Source organism: Dendropsophus ebraccatus, chromosome 10 (assembly GCF_027789765.1).
Source record: "Dendropsophus ebraccatus isolate aDenEbr1 chromosome 10, aDenEbr1.pat, whole genome shotgun sequence".
Taxonomy (NCBI): Eukaryota; Metazoa; Chordata; class Amphibia; order Anura; family Hylidae; genus Dendropsophus; species Dendropsophus ebraccatus.
The window spans coordinates 61,148,740-61,168,954 of record NC_091463.1 but is presented as its reverse complement, the minus strand read 5'-3'; the positions used below and the strand labels follow the sequence as shown (position 1 = coordinate 61,168,954).

The following is a 20,215-nucleotide window of genomic DNA, read 5'->3' as shown; positions in this document are numbered from 1 at the left end:
GCATATTTGTATATAAATGACACTATATTCATATATACGGATAGCCCTGTATAGGACTCATTTTGGAAAGTTGTGTTGCTAGTCTGCATATAACATTATGTATGTATGTATCATTACCTGACAGGGTACATGAGCAACAGGCTAGATCTGTCATAGCTGATTCACATGAGAAAGCGACTCCTGGTCTGAGCTGTATTCTGGGCTGTGTGACGTGCAGTATGCAGACATATCGGTTAAGTCAACAATATAAAAGACAAGGTTCTATAGTAAGGTTATAAGAAGCCTAAGATCTCTGCGGGTCTTCACTTGCCTATTGTGTATTTAATGGTATTGTTATCACTGCCATCATTAGAGCTAGTGGCGCTGATACAATGTCATTAGGATTGTACATACTCCAGTGTGAACATCATGCTTCCACAAGAGGGGAGGGGGGGAGGAGGGCTGGCTTTTGCAAATGCTCCCCGTCCAATACTTTCCCACACTGGGATGTAATTGTCAGGAATGAGCAGTGTAAAGTGAACGCTTGTTTCCCCTTTAAGATTGAGTGACTCCAGGCTGTCTCCTCCTCCCTGGGTGACACAACAGTTGTAAATGTCCTATCAGTAATTTAAAGCCCAGAGACTCCTCCTTGAAGTGAGAACTGTGGGCTGATGGAAATGTAGTGAGCAGTCTGAGACAGGCACTGGGTGAATCATTAGCCAACTGCCTCACTGGGATGCTTTTGTCTGGAGTCTAAAAGGAAAATATATACATTTACATAGACACTGCAATATCTACTTTCTTCCTGACTGTATCTTTTGATTTTGGGGTTTTACCAATAAACCAAAGTGGATGTAATATCTGGTGGATCTCCAGTCCAAAATGCTGCTGGTTTCCCAGCGCACAGAAGCACCACGCATGGAGCCCTATATACCAGTAAGTAACATGCAGTGCCTATAGCTAGAAACCTCTCCCTGAAGTGTCATTGTATCTAATCCAAGTGTCATTGTATCCCATCATCCCATATGACAACCCCCGGGCTTCTGAATTGGACCCTGAAGTGTCAGTCAATCCAAAGTGCCGTATAGATCTGATAGGTTACAGTGGTGAATCCATCAGCAAAGTGCGATGGGTAAAAGGGTACGACATGATTATAGGGCTTGTCATTATATAATGAGCATTAGCAGACGAAACAATTGTCAAAGCGTGACTGATCAGATTGGAAGAGCAGCTATTATGGCCAGGCGATCCAGATTGTCTTATATAATGTGGAGCAGAGAACAAGGACAGCTGCCCAGTGCCTGGATTATTGATAGTGTCTTACCATCGGCAAGCGGCAGTGTTTTATGTTACAGTTCCAGGGTTACTGAAATAATGTCTGAATTATCCTAGATTAATGCTGCTGACTGCACAGGGGACTAATAGGATTAAAATTTGCCAATAAACTCCGGCTTGAAAGCTGGAATATCCCTGTGTAAACAGAAGGGTCTGCCTTATGCCCTAATGATTTCGGTGCTGTAAGATAGCAGCCGTCCATGCGCTACAAAAAGGCAGCGTTTAGCCCCCCCCCCCCGGCAGTGCAGGGGTTAAACCGCACAGGCTACATATGGGTTTGCATTACCACTGTACAGCGGTACCAAGTCTCTCATTCAAAGTGTCTTGAATGGGCTGGGAGTGTTCCATGCAGCCTATTAATCTGGCAGTCAACATTACACTGTAATAACCCCCGAAAGTCTTCATTTGATGCGATTCTCCGCAGGTCACAGGTCATCGCAGTGTCACCATGAATTAATAGACACAAGGCTTTTAACTGCACTGCAGATCTGTGTCCGCTCGCGATTTTATTATTCATTATCGAGGCAATACGGTGCATTATCTTCAGCTTTTCCCCTCTTGCCATGAGTAGAATCAATGAAGCATGTGTTAATGCATCAGGTAAACCCCTCCATAGCCAGTTATTGTTATCTTTTGTAAGCTGAAGACTTTGATAAATGCGCCGCCTCCTCTCCTTTGGTAAAGTGACACCTGCCTTGCAGACTTGTATTGTCAACCAGTGGCAAGGCTTGGGCTGATGTGCTTGAGCCCTGTCCAGCAGGGGGTGAATGTGTGTTTGTGTGCTCTGCTATCTGGGATTACTTGATGATCATTGTGTGCCTTGTACATACGGATGTGACGGAGCTGAGTTTGTAAGGCGTAGCGGAGCTGAGTTTGCAGTCTGGAGCAAATCGATCCCCGATATGTTGTCCGCTGTTTAACCTAGAATTGAAGATAAATAATAATTGAGATAAATCCATGATTCTAGTCTACAAACACATAGTTTATAACCTGAACTGTTGGCATCATTCATAAATGTGCCAGACCAGACGTTCGGAGGACTAGACAGAGTTTAGATGTAGTAGTGATCATGGAGGCAGACATATTTCCAGACTGCTTGTCAGTAACCTGTTATGATCACTACACTCGACCTCTCACCAGCTAGAAATGGCTGCTCCCAGGGAACAATAGATTGCAACTGCGGGAAGAGAAAATACCGATAAGATACACTTCACATCTAGTGTCCCTTTAATTGTTCTAGGTCCCTTGCATTGCTCTGGCATAGAACAGGTTAATAGTTGGTGTTTCTGCAGCACACTGAACAGCCAGGAGAAATAGATTTTGTTGCAAGGAAAACACCCTCCGAGCCTCCCAGACACAGTGTGGGAGCTTGGAGCTGGCTCATGTTTTTTAAAACTGGTTTATTTTCCCCCACCCACTCATGGGTTAACCCCTGCACTGCTGCAGTGTACAGGGAGGCACAAGGCTGCACAGGAAGGCGCTGCAAGGGAAACGGCACAGAGGGGGTTAAAGCCGTGATTCCCTTGTCGCCTGTCCTCTAGAAGTCAGTGGCAGTTCATGTCAATCTATTGTGTACATTATACCCGCACATGGCAGCAGGTTGTGATGCAGTATTAATAAGCGTTTCCTTTCTCTGTGCAAAGGACTGAGCTATAGGTTCTGTTTAAGGAGCCTTGTAATTCTGTTCTGCAGCACGCCTGCATTCTCCCTCGATGTACCTACCGATGTCCTGTTCCTAGGAGCTAGCAATCTAACTACCTGTTGCCTAACATCTTATGCAGTGTTTATCCTTTTAATTAAATATTATTCAACCTTGTTTGTAAACACAACAAAGATAAAGTTAACACAATGCCTGACATTCACTTTCAGGAAAATCTTCATATGTCCTTTCAGGCGTTGTCGGTTTCAATGAAAAACAGATTTGTTTAGATTTCCACAGTTTTGTATTGACAGTCAATGTTAAAAAGAATTTATAGATTATATGTGGATTTGTCAATCGCCAAAGCATAAACCAGACTATTACTACTCTACTACTATTGTTATATATACAACTCATTGTGAAATCCCTTATAGTGTATATAGAGTTATTACATTGCGTAAACAACAACAATGCAGGGGGGAAAGAGTTAAAGAACAGGTTTGGTTCTCTCCATCTGTTAAATGTGTCAGAACTACAGCGCCCAGCATGACACAGACTATTACTGGCTGAAAGTTATGGGAGACATTTGGAGAATTATGAGTCTGTCAGGTGAGCGGATAAATTATGTTTTTCAATGATCACCAGACATTTCAAAGAAAGTTTTGTTAGATTAGCGATGAAAGTGTCGATAACTCATTTTTACTTGTCTGGTGCCAGCAGAGCAATTAAAAGTGCTTGTAGAAATGACCTTAATGGTTTGTCAAGAAGGGTCAAGTAAGTTTTGTGTGTGTGTAACAGCATACCCGCTTTCCCCTCCCGCCCCCAAGTCCCAGCGGTGCCAGGCCCTTGGATCACAGTCTTGGCTTTTGTTAGTGTGGCATCCTGCAGCTAATCCCTCTTGTCTATATCTGGAAAGCGGAGCCAATTCTTATTTACACTCCCATGGAAAATAGGCTGGCAGTCATGGAAATAAAAAAAAAAAAGATCATTTTTTCCCTTTTCTCTTTATTGGCGATAACCTCCTGACATGGTATCACAAAGCCATTTCTTGTTTTATTAGGCTATTATTGAAAAACACACAATGATAGGATGCTAATACGGGTTAGCTAGTTTAATCCGTGATTGTTTTTATTGTTATTGTGGCTCCAACAGTCATTGCCTGCACGCCTAATATATTTCTAATACAGTCTTAATACCCAGCCTAATAGGGAGGACTGGAAATGCGTTATGGTAACCTCGCATTTCAGTGCAATGTCAATGCTTCCTGGTGGTTGTGCCCACAAAATATCGGCCTTTGGATTCCCCCACATGGGTGTACTACTGCTGCACTTATGTCTCTGTATTATGGCCTCAAGTTGCCACCACAGGTTTGATGACCTGAAGTGACAGCTGTCAGTCTGGGCCACCAGACAAACAACCCAGGCATGGCTTGTTGGGCCCATAGAGTGTATGGTAATGGGTACATCTAGCACATACATTGCCACTTTCTTAACTGCACCTTTAGTGCAGCAAAATATTACCAAATTGTTTAAAGGGGTTGTCCATTGAAATGTATCCTAAAGCTTCTGAAAAAAAAATACATTGGAGTTATTTTAATACTGGTTGCGGAGAGGCCTTTAGGCCCCATGCAGCACCAGGTCCTGAATGACACTGCAACTTTTGCAGCTCCTATAGATATACGCCTGGTTATGGCCTCAGGACAGTACCTTACCTTGAGCCCTATTATGGTATATTGATAACATACATGGGGTCCACCAAAATGGCACTAATGGTTCTCTCTGCCTGTCAATCATCCCCACACTACATGCTGACAGGCAGAAAGCTGTAACTAGTCATGGTCAGCTTTCCGCCCAGATGACTAGTTGCCGCCTCTCTCCTGGCCTCGTGTGCGATAGTAAAACATCTTTTTCCCCTTTATAAAGCTACTGATGGAGCCGCGGCTGGTATGCTCCGCGAGCTGCACAGTAGATCTATACTGGGCTGCTGGGAACCATATCAGCACAATCATGCTAATTGATTCCCTTTAAGTATCAATTTTCTATTATAAAGCTATTATTAAAATTGCTATAGGAGCAACCAACACCATTAACCTGTCCTGTAACCTAAGCTAAGGCTAGATACATTTATACTGTATGTCTAAGGCAAGACAAGTCATTGTTACCTGTATCTGTAAAGAAGGGATACATACGTTCATCCCAGTGGATGTGTCATGTGTCCACACTATCCCACCCCCCACAGTCTTATTCCTGAGATCAGTGTCTAGGGACCAAATTTAATAACATACTATAACAGGAAATTAGAAAAAAAAAAAACAATTATTCCTCTTATCAGATATACGCCTGAATAGAAGGAAATTGATCTTTATGGCCTCAGCTCTGGGATTATACCTAGATAACCTTCAAAGGGAAATAATATAAATACATTTGCATACAAGAGTTTATACTGTAATAGAAAAGCAGCTTAAATGATCAATGCAATGTAATCTAATATCTACAACCCATGTGATGCAGACATTTCTGATATTCTCTGTTAATTGTACAAAAATGTCTCATTGTAATTGTAAGAAACTGAAACTCAGTAACTTAATACATCATGGGGCACAGTGGGCTTATGCCTATAGACACTGGAGTCTGAGGGGCAATTCTTCTTCTACAAAACAGATATGTCAGACTTTAATATTTTGATTGAAGTTTGAAGAAAGTTAAATTCATCTTATGATTATGATGTAATATCAACATCAAAAATCATGTCAGTTACAATATTAGGCTATGTTGACATTACGTAAAAGACCTGCCATTCTGTGACCCGGCCGGGTCAAGGAACGGACGGTCTCTGCAAAGATCATCCCGGTTGGTACTGCAGTACCGGCTGGATGATCTTTCCGGCCACAGTGTTCTGATGCGGGCACATCAGAACTCTCATAGCACACAATGAAGCAAGCGGACGGAGCCGCTCGCTGCATTGTGTGAACTGACAGGTCTTTCTGCAGCCGCAATTCACTGAATTGCGGCCGCAGAAAACTTACATGTCAGTTCTTTGCGGTGCCGCATGGGATCCTGGCCAGAGCGTATACTATATGTATATGCTCTGGCCGGGATCCCATAGAAGAATAGGCAGTCTTCCACACTGTACAAAGTACGGCCGTTGTTACCAATGGCAACAACCAGAGTACTTTTACACTGTGTGAACATAGCCTTAATCCGCAGGGCTAGGGAATGCTTTTTGACTAGTACCCTGTTGAAAACTGTAGGGGGTTGTTTAGCAGATATGCACCATTACCTCCATTAAAACCAACGTGATTACATTATCATGTTAATGTTATTAATAGGCTTGCCATTGTGCTTTCTTTAAGGTATTTCCAGTGAGCCTCAGTTTTAATATGATAACTGTGTCTTTGATAGGAAACGTTCGTCCATCCAACTGTTGCAATACTCCCCAATTATAGTTTTGCAACAGCTGGAGGGCTGATGGTTCCCCATCCCCAGCTTAGCACATGATAACCCATCTATCAGAGACAACCCCCTTTCTATTTGTAGATCAGCTTTTCATTCTGGTTCAAAATGTAGAACCACAATCTATGTTGTCCGTAAGCCCTAACACCCCTAAAATCCACAGTCTAAGTATTACAGAATTCATATATCAATCAAAAGCCAATGTGTAAATGTGCTATAGGATGCACATTCCCTTAATTTCCCATGATGGGCCCCACTTGGATACTACACATCTTCAGGGATTCCTTCAAAGCATCCTTGGTGGCTCCTCATTTGTCTTTGTCTCGCTCTCTTATTCCATATATTATCCTTGTGACGGCTCCATAGTTTGATCTAAACATCCATATCATAAAGAAAAAAGACATACAGGGCCCAGTAAACTATTGCAATTTAAAATTTAAGGGCGGACTAAATAAATCTCCTTGTCCTTTACTAAAGAGCTTTTAAAGGGGTTTTCTCATTTTAGCCTGATAAACTATAGGCAGAGATAAATAGATAGATAGAGAGAGAGAGAGATAGATAGATAGATAGATAGATAGATAGATAGATAGATAGATAGAAAGAAAACTGTTACTTTAGATGGTCATCTGATCACTAGTAAAATCAACTTTTATTCAAGGCTACAAGTGTCCAGGAGGCGGGGCCAAGACAAGTCTATTGCTATGGCATCAGTCACCTCCTCGTCTCTTTCCTTCAGGCTTTAGGGCATACTGGAGCTGGAGTTCAGTCTCTAAGACTAGTGTGCGGGTCTTGGAAACTGAGTTCAGTTCTGAAAGCTAATACTGAGGTGTCAATCAGTTCTGAAGGGGAAGGGTGGGGGAGCGAGGAGGCATGTAACACTGCGGCACTTGATCAGTTCAGCCACGTCTCCAGGACAATTGTAGCCGAGAATAAAACTTGATTTTATTTGTGATCTAATATCCATCTAAATGAACAGGGGGTAATATATACTAACCAGAATCTGAGTACAGTTTAGCTTGCTAAAATGAGTTGACAGACTCCCTTTAAGCTAACCATTATTACATGGACGTATAAGTGGTTGGAAGGTAAATTTGTCAGACAATTTCCTGCCATGTCATTGAATAAAACCGAAAGGCTGCTGGATCCTCCTCATCCCGTCCTACAAGACAGAGGGGAGTAGTCGCAGAAGACAAATGCCGAAATAATATTCCTGTTTACAAAGTTGTATGACATTATAAGGATTAGAGCAGACCTGTTTCACAATTCTGAAGATCTAACCCTCTGTAGACCAGACATGATGACGCTGCGTTTAGTTTGATGTTAAGTTGGGAACTGTTTTAGTCAGCAGTTAGCAGAATTTCTCCAGTTAACCCTTTGTTACACCCCCACCCTGGCTTTTTACTCCGAGGTTTTAACTTGGATAAAGGCTAATTAATATGGCTTGCCCCCTCTCCGATGACCTGTAATGTTTGTGTATATTCCTATTTAAATGTAAGCTGCGATCATCTTTGTTTCCATGACACTGGAGAAGTCTTTTGAGATTCCTTCCCATAATTCTGCCCTCCTCCCTGTGTCTGCATCAGTCAAGGCACCAGCTAAGAATCTGGATTTGCATGAGAAATTGTGCAGGCGAGGAGGGGTAGTTCAGGGGGAATGACATCCGACTGAGTGTGTGTGTTCTGTACTTATAAAACTGCATAAGAAGTGAAACAGAAGTGGTCGGGAAAAACACGTTTCTCAGAAAGAGGAGCACAGGAACTTAATACTGAGAAGTTATAAAAAGCATTGCAGACAGTGTACAACAATACGCAGAACAAAGCAAGAGTCCCCAGAAAATACAAGTTCTAACAGATTGGTACCTTTATAAGTCAGATCTGTTCTTGGGAAAGCTGGGTGACCACCAGCATGCCCCCAGATAATGACTATGGATCAAGGGAGTCACTGTTTGATACCACAACTTTTCAGTGAAAATGTTTTTGAAAGCAAAACTTGGAAAGTAATTGTCATCTCACTGTATTGTGCAACAGGAACTATTTTCATTGAGTCATTGGGCTACAGACAGAAAAGAGTTAAACACTAAGCTGTTGAGACATGAGCAACCGCATAGGATAGGCTCTTGCCATAAATAGGCTTATTTCCCTACCAGTTTCCTGTTGCTGTGGTCATGTTGCCTTCGTGTGTCCTTTTCATGGCAAATCTCCATATCCGTTACATAAGACTTCTATTGAGAATGCAGGGAGGTGCCACTGCAGCCTTGCTTGCAACATATTAGCTTAGTGCATATTAGTTGTAAGACATTTGTACTGGCACTGTTGACCTTTACAGCATTTCTCTGTGTTCACATCAGTATCCCGGCTTCTTCGAGTATAGAAGGAATATTATATATGCTCTAGACATGATATTCTTAGACATTTACATCTGTGTTCAGAGTATATATTAGTCAATATGAAACCATTTATGTGTACTAGACCTTTTGTAGATGACCTGGCTCTACAGTAAACCTGCTGCCCCAATGTCATTGTTCATGTTATATTATGTTAGATAAGGTTTGGAAATGTCTATTATCCCCTTAGGAGAGATTTTCTTAAGACAATTTTTTCATAGTTATATAGTTTATAAGATTAAAAAAAAGAGTCCATCAAGTTCAACCTATAATCCTACTGTGTTGATCCAGAAGAAGGCAAAAAAAAGGCCTCATGGTGGCAATTACCCCATACAAGGAGGAATTATTTGTCCTTATGGATATTATGGATAAAGCCCCCGATTCAAAACCCTGCTCAATGTGCGAAATCTATTATCTCCCTCTTTGTGGGAACCAAGCATTTTATCCAGTATATGGATGACCTCTCACATGAGTGACAAACATATCATACTACATCTTTACCAAAGTGGTACTGTATGGCGGCCATGACTCCCCTAAGCAATAACGGGTAACTACCTTGCCATCTGGTTTTTAAAAAGACACTCTTCTAAATGAAACTTTTTAAGGAGATCATCAACTTAAATGGATGTAGTGATTCCATTTATTCAGAATTAGATTGGTCAGTTAAAAATCCTCCCCAGAATTAGATCCCTGGATAAAATAAAGAATAACTGAGAATAGATAAGCAATGGTGTGAAATGAGGACTATTGTGTCCGACTACTTACAGGGCAGCTGTTTATATCATTTCCAGATCTTTGGCCCCAGTTATTATGTAAATGTCTTGATATTGATTGTCAATGTTCATCACTTTTATTGGTCTTTTATAGTGTTAGTTACATAATAACCAAGAGTAGACTTTAATACATGGCGGAAGCAGCAGGGCTGACTATCCTATAAACCTCTAGTTCGGGCCTAGCTAGGTAACACTAAAGAGTATATAGGGGATATACACACTACACTAGTCTCCCAGTCAGGCTTTATCTGATCATTTGTCACTCGATGAGTTATGATTGATGGTTTAACACTGGCTTAAAGCAAAAATGATACCTTACACAAGGGATGGGGAACCTCTGGCCCTCCAGCTGTTGAAAAACTACAATTCCCATCATGCCTGGACAGCCGAAGCTTTAGCATGATGGGAATTGTAGTTTTTCAACAGCTGGAGGGCCAGAGGTTCCCCATCCCTGCCTTACACCTTGCGAGTTTTCACCTTTTTCTTCTTCGCTTTCCATATTCCACAGAGTTTGTGGCATTTTCATGTAGCCTTTTTTTTAACCTTGTAGGAATATAAATCCACCATATGTTATTTGTGTGTGTGACTAGAAATGTTTATTTCCATTCACACAGTGTAGAAAAGCCCTTATGAAGGTGATGCCATACAACCTAAATGAGAATATTAACAGTGACTGGTGTCTTGCTTTAGTACCCAATCTCCATAGAGGGATTAACAAGGGTGCCTGCACTGTATATTATGCAGAACCAAAGCAACCCCCCCTGCTCTTAGCACAATTCACATCCTTCCATTCTGTACTTCTCTGGAGTGAGATTATCAAAGAGCAAAGCTGCTGATGTGAGAGTTTTAACATATGGTGCCTCCATGAAAGGGGACTCGTATTGGCCTTGAACCTGTCGGACTGCCCAGCTGCTTTTTGCCAGCAAGAACAGCTAATCAGCTTTTTTGCTTAAAAAAAGTCATCTCTTCGGCAGCTTCTCAATTTTTTTCCAGGCAATCTATAATTTTCTGTAGTTCTGGTTTCTAGTAGGGAAAGGCATGAACTTGTCTACTGGCAACTATTTAAGCCATAGGAAACCTGACTAATACTATATCTATAACTGAGTACTGTGCGTGCATGATGGGTACAGTGAGAATTACATTTGTATCTTGAAATGAAGAGTTATCATTGGTATTCACTTCTAATGTCTTTGTGCACACAGCACAATATTCATTTATTGTCCACAAAGTAATTTGTACATGAACATCACAATTGTCTCTTCTATCCTGATGAATTTCTTCCATGTTTTAGGGGTTGATATAATTTACTGGCTTGAAATACAGGTTATTTAGCTCCCATAGGAATAAAACTGTAGAAAACTTCTAGCTATGCGGACTATTAGATTTAGGCTATGTTCACATTGCGTGAACACCCGGCCGTTCCGTGATCCCGGCCGCATCACGGAACGGCCGGTCTTAGCTTAAGTACCGGCCGGATGATCTTTCCAACCGCGGAGCTCTGATGCGGGCGCATCAGTGCGTGCCCGCATCAGAGCTTCCCATAGCACACAGTGAAGCAAGCGGCCAGAGCCGCTCGCTTCACTGTGTGAACTGACAGGTCTTTCTGCGGCCGGAATTCACTGAATTCCGGCCGCAGAAAACTGACATGTCAGTTTTTTCCGGCGCCGCATGGGATCCCGGCCGGAGCGCATGCGATGTGTATACGCTCCAGCCAGGATCCCAATGAAAATAAGGCTATGTTACACACCGCAAAACTACGGCCGTAGTTTTACCAGTGTGAACATAGCCCTATATTGTATTTCAGTCTCTGGATATTATCTGGAATGCCCCAATTCACTGACTACAAACAGTGATCTTAAAGGGATTATCCATGTAGGTAAAATACTGTACATGTTTAATAATCCCCCTTCCTGGAGACTAACAATCTGTTCCATACTTGTTATTATCTTATCATTCTCCTTCCCAAGAGCTGAGCCTGCTGCCTTTTGCTTACGACACAGAAAACTGTGTCTTAGCTGTTCTCTCCATCCTGCTCTGAATTCCGCCCCCCTCCCTTCAGGAGCGCTCATGAAACCAGCATCCATAGCTGACTGCCTCTCCACTCTGTGACGTCAGAACGGTTAATCACAGTGAGGTCACTAGCAACTTGACTTAAGAGGGGGCCGTCTGGCATCACAGAGTGCACAGACAGCCGGCCAGGGATGCTGGTCACGTGACCCTGAAAAGGGGAAGGGGAGAGGGAGTTCAGAGCAGCTCAGACAATTTTCTGTGTCTTGAGCAGAAGGCAGCAGACTCAGAACTTGGAAAGGAGATTGATAAAATAGCAAGTATGGAACGGGTTGTTAGTCTCCAGGAGGAGGGATTATTGAACATGTATTTTACTTAACCAGATGGCCCCTTTAAGGTCCCCAAAGACACTGACTTTGGCAGAACCATCTAAAGTCAATGTGCTTACAAGTCTCCTGTAATAGATGATGTTGAGGGATTGAAAGATTGGGTATGTTGGTTTTTAGCTGCCCTATCCTATTGCTCACAAAAAATAAGCCAACACCTAAGCTGTCTGTTAGTGGCTTTCTCCACTGAGAACATATAGAACATAACTGTCAAGACTTGTGGGAAACATTTAGTATTCCCACCAATTGACAGTGGAGGGCTGTCATATGCACTTCAGCTGCTTCAAAACCTCTTTTTGGCAATCTATGGAGATCCTAATGTCACACACTAGCTGCTTTCCATGTAGCTATACACAAGCTACAATACTGTATCATCTCTACTGACGTTTATGCACCGAGCTGCAAAATTGAATGGAAATGAGTCATGTAACATAAACATTTCACAAGGTTGCACATATCAATTAGATTTTACGGAGCTAAAATTACATAATTAGTAAGACTGAAAAAAAAAAGACAAGGGAAACACAAAAAGTGTTACTGAAATGCAACTGTGAAGAGTGATTGCTAATTTTAGTGCATAAAGCAGGGATTTTACATAGCTTTGCTCTGTTATACATCAGTGAAATATTTGCAGCAATTTTGTTAGTATTGACTTACTGTAGATTTCCCAACCATATCTGTTGGAAGTTTGTTCCAAGTATCTACTACTCTCATATTCATATTAGTAATTTTCTAAAATGAATTGCACACAAAAGCTCCTAATAAGATAAGGTACAGGCCCAATAGGATTATAAAGTCTTTAAAAATGGATGGCCTATCCTCCAAGCCTCCTTATTCGTCAAATATTCCTGTCTTTGCATTGTCTTACTATTTGTAGCTCTGATCTGAGAAACTGTAGCAATGTCCCACTGACAGGAATGTTGCGACATTGTTATACCTTGCACCGCTGCTACATATGTACAACCATGCAAAGACTTGTACAAGTAAATCTAAGGCCCTGTTTACACTACAGTATCGGCACAGAGATTCTGTGCGGAAACCCCTCGCGCCAAATCCTGCCTTCAATGTGTTTAAATGGGAGGGCTTGCGTGCCTCGGCTCTCTCCACCTCTCCACTTAAAGAATTGACATGTCAACTCTTTGAGCGGAGAGGAGCGGACCGCTGAGGCGCGCAAGCCCTCCCTTTCAAAGAGATTGAAGCAGGATTTTGCCAATTCCATAGTGTGAACGGGGCCTAATACTGATGGCCTATCCAGAGGCAAGTACAGTAAATGCTATCCGGCTAAGCCAACTTTAATCTAATATGTAAGCTTGAATAAGCTTTATAGCTAGGTGGCTACATAAGAATAGGCAAGCGGAGTCTAAATTCAGATACTTCAAGACTTTCCATCTGTGCTTGTACCTTCCGAGTTAGAATTTTCCATCCATTATGTCTTAAGTGACTTGTATAGACATTGCATTCTGTTGGGATCCTAAATATAGGAAGGCTGACATGTTCCTGCTAAAACGGCAGCCATTGAATGGTTATAAAGAAGGCGTGCTTTCTCCTTGTGTCTACAAGACTCAAACAGCAGGATACCAGCAGACAGATGTGGTCAAAGATAGCAGCTTCAGCTACAGGGAATAGTCGTTTTCTTCTGCCAACCATAGCAAACATTGATCCACATGATGGCATAGGGTGGTACTCTACACACATTGTTCACTGTCTCATATAGATAGGGTACCATATCCGAATCCCGGAATGAAAAAATCCTTGATGCTTCCTATTTTAGAGGGGGTCAATCCCAGCTTGTTAGACTCGTATCCTTGATATCATTATTGACTTGATTTCCATTACAAACACAAAGCACATCTTCCCCTTCCCTACTGTTAACTCTTCATGCGCTTGTTTTACCTGCAAGTTCTTTCACCCTTTCCCCTCATCCATTATTTGAGGTACTGAGCTAGAAGCTACTGGAGAAGTGTTTGTGCGCGCGCTGACTATGTGGAACATTAACCTTTTTCGGGTTGATGATGCATTACAAAGCAGCTCTTGTGGAAAAACACTTACAGATACATAAACAAGCTATATTTTTATCCTGTTAAAGAAATATTATCCCAAATCTCCACATCGGGATACTGTTTGTCTGGAAGAAATAGGAGATAAAGTAGATGACTTGTTTGACCACTAGGGGTACTGTTTCATAGGATTGTGTTTTTCTTAACTTTTACATTTAGAACGTTTGGCAGCATCTGACCTTTAGAGTTTATGCAAATCCAATGAGTAAGGGGACAACCCGAGTGACCCTAATGTCTCCTGTTGGTAAAAACAGGTTTGACAGGTTGGGTTGTATCCTGTCTTCTTTCTTCCTTTCCAGATAAGCGGTACATACGTTTTTAGCAGCCAGTTATCCCTTAGTGCACAGGTGTTAAACCCATCCTCCATCTATTGAAAAATTACAGTTCCCATCATGCCTGGACGGCCAAAGCTTTGGCTATCTGGGTTGATGGGAATCGTAGTTTTGCAACAGCTGGAGGGCGGCAGTTTTGATCATCATACAGCATGAATATATAGAGTACACGCAATACTTTACCACTGTGCAAACTATGTCAAAGAAGGAACCCCCTACATGCATTAGTACACTTCTGCAGATAGAGAGCTATATCAGTATATTGACCATGAGTATGGTGTTATTTTTAGCTCCTCAGACACATGGTCAGCAAAGTCTGTGGTTTCACCACATATAGTCAGAGGATGCTCTAAGGCACAGTATTATCTCCGACAGACTAACCCTTTATTGACTAATAGGGGGTGTCCTAAACCTAGGTGATGTCCCTAGTGTCAAGATGGGTTTCCTTGGACATACCAAATGTATGTCAATTTGAATTTGACTACCTTTATTTACTCATCATAAATAAGTTCTAGCTCACAATGGGGATGTCTCTTGCTAGAACTATGGGGTCCTGTTGTACTAAGCACCTACTATTATGTCGGAGAAAAGGCCAACCAGAAGATGCTCCGGCATGGTTAGCCTGATGATGAATGTCACTATGCCCTGTGTAATCCTCAAGTATATCAAAACTTTCTTGCAATGAGCTAATCTATGTAGCATAAGGCTAACTTGTTGATGCACTAAGGGGATGTCCAGGGATCAAAATATTTCAACGCATGGAGTATAATATGACAATTCAGTATTGTGAAAACTGAGAAGATTTAAAGTTGTAACTTGTGTAAAGGTCATTAAAGGGGTTGGCCACTTTTTATTAAAATTGTTCAGTGTACAGTATTAGTAAGTGTACTCACTTTATATACTGACAGCAGCTCCCTGTGTACCTCATAGAGCTAAAATCAGGCTCCCCTCCTCCAGGCTGTGCTGCCCTTCTCTGTGGAGAGTGATTATGTCCCACCCCGCCCCCCTGTGAATACCACAGGCATATACAGGCTCAGTGTTAGAGTCTGGGGCACTGGGAATGGGGCATGGTCACATGTTCCTCCATGTCGGCCATCTTATGGACAGATTTACCACAGAGCAGGGCAGCACAGCCTACAGGAGGGGAGTCTTTAGCTCTAGGAGTTACACAGGGAGCTGCTGTGAGTATATATAGTGATACTAATACTCTATATTGAACAATTTAACTTTAAAGTGGCCAACCCCTTTAAAGGGGTAGTGCGGCGGTAAAAAATTATTCACAGAATAACACACATTACAAAGTTATACAACTTTGTAATGTATGTTATGTCTGTGAATGGCCCCCTTCCCCGTGTCCCACCACCCCCACCCATGTACCCGGAAGTGTAGTGCTTTATACATACCTGATCCGTGCCGACACGCGTCCGCCATCTTGTGCCAAACGTCATCTTCGGCCGGCCGGCCCGAACACCTTCGCTCTTCCCGAGTGCCGGCAGCGTCATCAGCTCCTCAGCCGCGATTGCCTGAGCATAACTCGGGAAGATCGAAGGTGTTCGGGCGGGCCGGCCGAAGATGACGTTTGGCACAAGATGGCGGACGCGTGTCGGCACGGATCAGGTATGTATAAAGCACTACACTTCCGGGTACACGAGTGGGGGGGGTGGGACACGGGGAAGGGGGGCCATTCACAGACATAACATACATTACAAAGTTGTATAACTTTGTAATGTGTGTTATTCTGTGAATAATTTTTTACCGCCGCACTACCCCTTTAATGATAGTCTCAGCAGAATCACAAGGATGAATCTCTACACCAGGATGTGAGTAAACCTCCATATTAAGTGTATTATGAGTACATGTAGGTGCCGCATCTATTGGAGCTGACTATACTTGTGTGTTTGGGGTACACTAACACTTGGTACTGGACAGGGCTACTCCCTTTGTTACTCTCCCAGTACTCACGGACTGACAGAGAGCTGCATCACTTGTAGCACTCTCTTCTTTGTACACATTGCAGTCTTTTAGTGAAGCACCAATATTTGAATGCACTAGGAAGAGAAAACACAATAGAATTCCATGTCTTCATCAATCATTAGTACAAACCCCACTAACATCTGCGTCAGTAGACAATGGAGTTTCCATTCACAAACAGCTGAGATCCTAAAAATAGTAAGGAGTTGATATGTAAAGTTCATAAGAAAGTAGCATAACTTTTTACTATACAATGAATGCGTCCATTTTCAATAAACCAGAGAACCCCTTGAACCTTATCTGAAGCCAGATGCAACTAGTTTACATAAGATTTAATGTAAAGCTTGCTCCGTCTGTGTAGTTTGCATCCCTGTTCTCTGAGTCAGGGTAAGTGTTAATAACCACAAAAAAAAATCAGTACTGAAAAGGACTAGGATATTCCAGACACAGCCGATGTCGAGTCCTGTTTTTCTGTTGCTGACGTCGAACATGACAAAGATGTGCTGTGTGGGTTGAGACCAGAACGTCACAGAGTTTGAGCTCAACCAGGAAATGGCCTGTTGCTGAGAGGTGGAAAACAAACAAGGCATCATAAAATACACAGCTCGCAGCTTGGAGCTGATCCCCGGCAGCACATATCATTCAATTAATTTTATTCCACACACAAAACTGTAAGACAGGGTACATGTGAAAAGTGAGGTTAAGAAAATGGATTTATTTGTATAGATTTGTGTCATCTGTATTATTTGATATTCTAACAAAAAGATGTCATACTTGAGGGTGGGCCCATCCAGAAAGCAGTGCAGGGGTGTACCTATAGGGGGTTCAGAGCTAATACTCACACCTACTGTAGGTCCTGGTTATTGAAAACCCCCTATGACATATAAGAAGATTTAGTTGTATAAAGGCACATAGTGAGTTGAGCCTTAAAGGGGTTATTCAGGCTTTAAAAAAAAAACATGGCCACTTTCTTCCATAAACAGGATATCTCCTGTCCTCAGTCTGGATGTGGTTTTTGCAGCTCAGTTCCAATAAAGTGAATGGAACTGAATTGTAATACCACACACAACCTGAGGACAGAGGTGGTGCTGTTTTTGCAACAAAGAAGCTGTGTTTTTTCTAGCCCCTTTAAAGTACATTTGTAGGTTAGGGGGTGTAACTAAAATATTTCTGTGATTTGTCTGAAACTTACTTTATTAAAGTTGTGGTTTGGCTTTAAGCATCTAGTCCAGGGATGGAGAACCTTTGGCCCTCCAGCTGTTGCAAAACTCCAATTCCCATCATGCCTGGACAGCCAAAGCTTCGCTTTGGCTGTCCAAGCAAGATGGGAATTGGAGTTTTGCAACAGCTGGAGGGCCAAAGGTTCCCCATCCCTGATCTAGTCCATACATGTGGGGTATGTACACAGATCCCTATTTATGGGTCCCATATTCATGGACTTACTGGTACTATAGACTATAGTATGAAATTATAGCAAGTCTTGTCTGGTAATGGAGCTATATTTATGCCTTCCTAGAGAGCAACTTTGATTTCTCTAGAGATGTTTGCAGGTAAATGTCTGTTCCATAATCTACAATCTACAAAGGAGGATATATAATCTGATGTGTTCAGCGAGTTGGTTCACGTGAGCACTGAGCTGCAGTACCAAACAAAATCTCTGAATAAGAGTGGCACTGTTTCTAGAAGAAATCAGCCATGTTTCCTAATCTCGTACAACCCCTTTAAGGCATCATTGAATTCAGAATACAGATTGGACATTTTCAAACTGCTAATAATATACTGAGCAAGTTTTAGGCATACACATAGGGTGAATAGCAACCATGCTTTTTTCCATAAAGTAATGTTAAACAGGTTATCTAGCATTTTAAAAAAAATTTATTTGTTCGGAGATGTCCTGATTCTCCACGAGTATCCACCTCCTTAATACAGTACATTGAGTGCTGAACCTTTAGGCTATGTTCACATACTGTTTTTCGGCAGTCGAATATAACTATAAAAAAGCAGCCGTAATTTATAAGAGAAAAAAACTACCTTATGTTCTGCTTTAAATTACTGCCTTATTTTTCAATTTGTCGTTTTCAATCTAGTGATTTCACTTTTGAAAAGGGCAATACATTTTTTTAATTGATCTTCTAGAAATACTGCTGTTTTCTACTGTTTTGTGTGTCATTAAATAAAACCATACGTGAACAGTTATGAGAGTGTTCATTATATTTACACCTGTACTCAATAACAGCAGTTTTTCTGTTCTGTACCGTTGTGTACTTATATACACAACAGCCGCTATTAACGTTCATGATTATTAAAGGGGTTCTTGTCCTCTATATGGAGCTGTTTCTGGCGGCTCCATAGAGAATGAATAGAGCTGTGAGTCACGTGCCAACCTATGGCGCTATTCAAAACAAAGTAGCTAGGGGGCGATCTGGATAGGGGACTAGTAAACTGGGGGCTGATCTGTTGATAGGGGATTAGTAAGTTTTAATTGGGAAAACCCCTTTTAATAACAACCATTGTTTTGCAACAACAGCTGGTGTTCTGCAACAACGGCCGTTATTTTCTCTCACTTTTACATTGTGGGAGCATATCCTCAAGCTGTTAAAAAGTCATAGAAAGAAAGCTACATTTTGATTGTTCTTAGATATACTTTGGAGGGTGGTATATGTTGCTTAATTTACTGTAAATACCATGGGGGAGATTTATCAAACATGGTGTAAAGTGAAACTGGCTCAGTTGCCCCTAGCAACCAATCAGATTCCACCTTTCATTCCTCACAGACTCTTTGGAAAATGAAAGGTGGAATCTGATTGGTTGCTAGGGTCAACTGAGCCAGTTTCACTTTACACCATGTTTGATAAATCTGTCTCTCCCAGTATAAGAAAGGGTCTTATATTATTGCTAACAATTCAAGCCTATTCCAAAAACCCTATTGCCAAATAAATAAAGCTAGGGCTTATTTTTGGGGTAGGGCATATATATATATATATATATATATATATATATATATATATATATATATATATGGAATGTTCCCAAACCCATTAGATTAATGTAGTTAGTTGGCGTTTGGTTTCCTCTGATGTCAGATGATGGGTGTGGGGATCCTCTCCTATGAGTGAGAACAAGAGTACAAGGGCTGTCCTCAATGTCTCACTTAGAGGTGACAGAATGGAGTCTCTCTCCCTTGGGTGCCAGCGACACAGCTAAATAACCTACAATAAGGCTCCTCTTGTAAACCTCCTCCCCCTGAGCTTGCATTCATGCAAAACCAACATCATAACAAGGGAATTCCTTTGAGCCCTTTAACTAAGCCCTTCCCCTTACAAATGATTACAGTGGCTTTATTTGAAGATATAACACAACCCCATTTTCCTGTGTTACCTTTGTTCCGCCGCATTTTGTAGCTGTAGCTAAAGCAGCGTTAGGTTTTTTTTTTAGAGTAATTCATATTAATATAGATTTTTTTTCAGGGGGCTTATGTTATAAAGAGGGAGCTTTTATTCCCCTGAGCTCTTGGGCAATTATCTTGCTGCCATAAATGTTGATACACACATAATGGATGTAACAAAAAAATCTCCTTATCCAAGCAGAAAAAGGCAGAGTGTTTGTTGGAGCAGACAGAATGCTGAGAGTGTGAATAGACAGACCCATATGTCACTGGCTCAGGAGATAAATGATGGACGAACAGAAGTTGGTTACTATGGATCAGCACAATAAACCAATTCCCATCATACACCTCTCTTAATAATGTACCAGATTTAATGCCATTCAAGGGTAACCTAGGTAGCACCAGTCATCTGTAAGTTTCAAATGTTCCTTTAATCTGTAATATAGAAATCGTCTAGTATACATTCAGCCGGAAAGAAATAAGCAGAACATAAAGGATGGAAAAACAGGTTGTAAC

General features: G+C 41.6%; 1 protein-coding gene across 1 annotated transcript in view; it reads left to right on the top strand.

The window, feature by feature from the left end:
* Positions 1–652: 652 nt before the first annotated feature.
* Positions 653–20,215, top strand: part of MAMLD1 (mastermind like domain containing 1) — a 176,789-nt gene continuing 157,226 nt past the window's right edge. Inside the window, exon 1 of the mRNA XM_069943015.1 lies at positions 653–915. Coding sequence (XP_069799116.1) covers positions 862–915 — 54 coding nt within the window. The 5' untranslated portion in view covers positions 653–861. The remainder of the gene's footprint in view (positions 916–20,215) is intronic.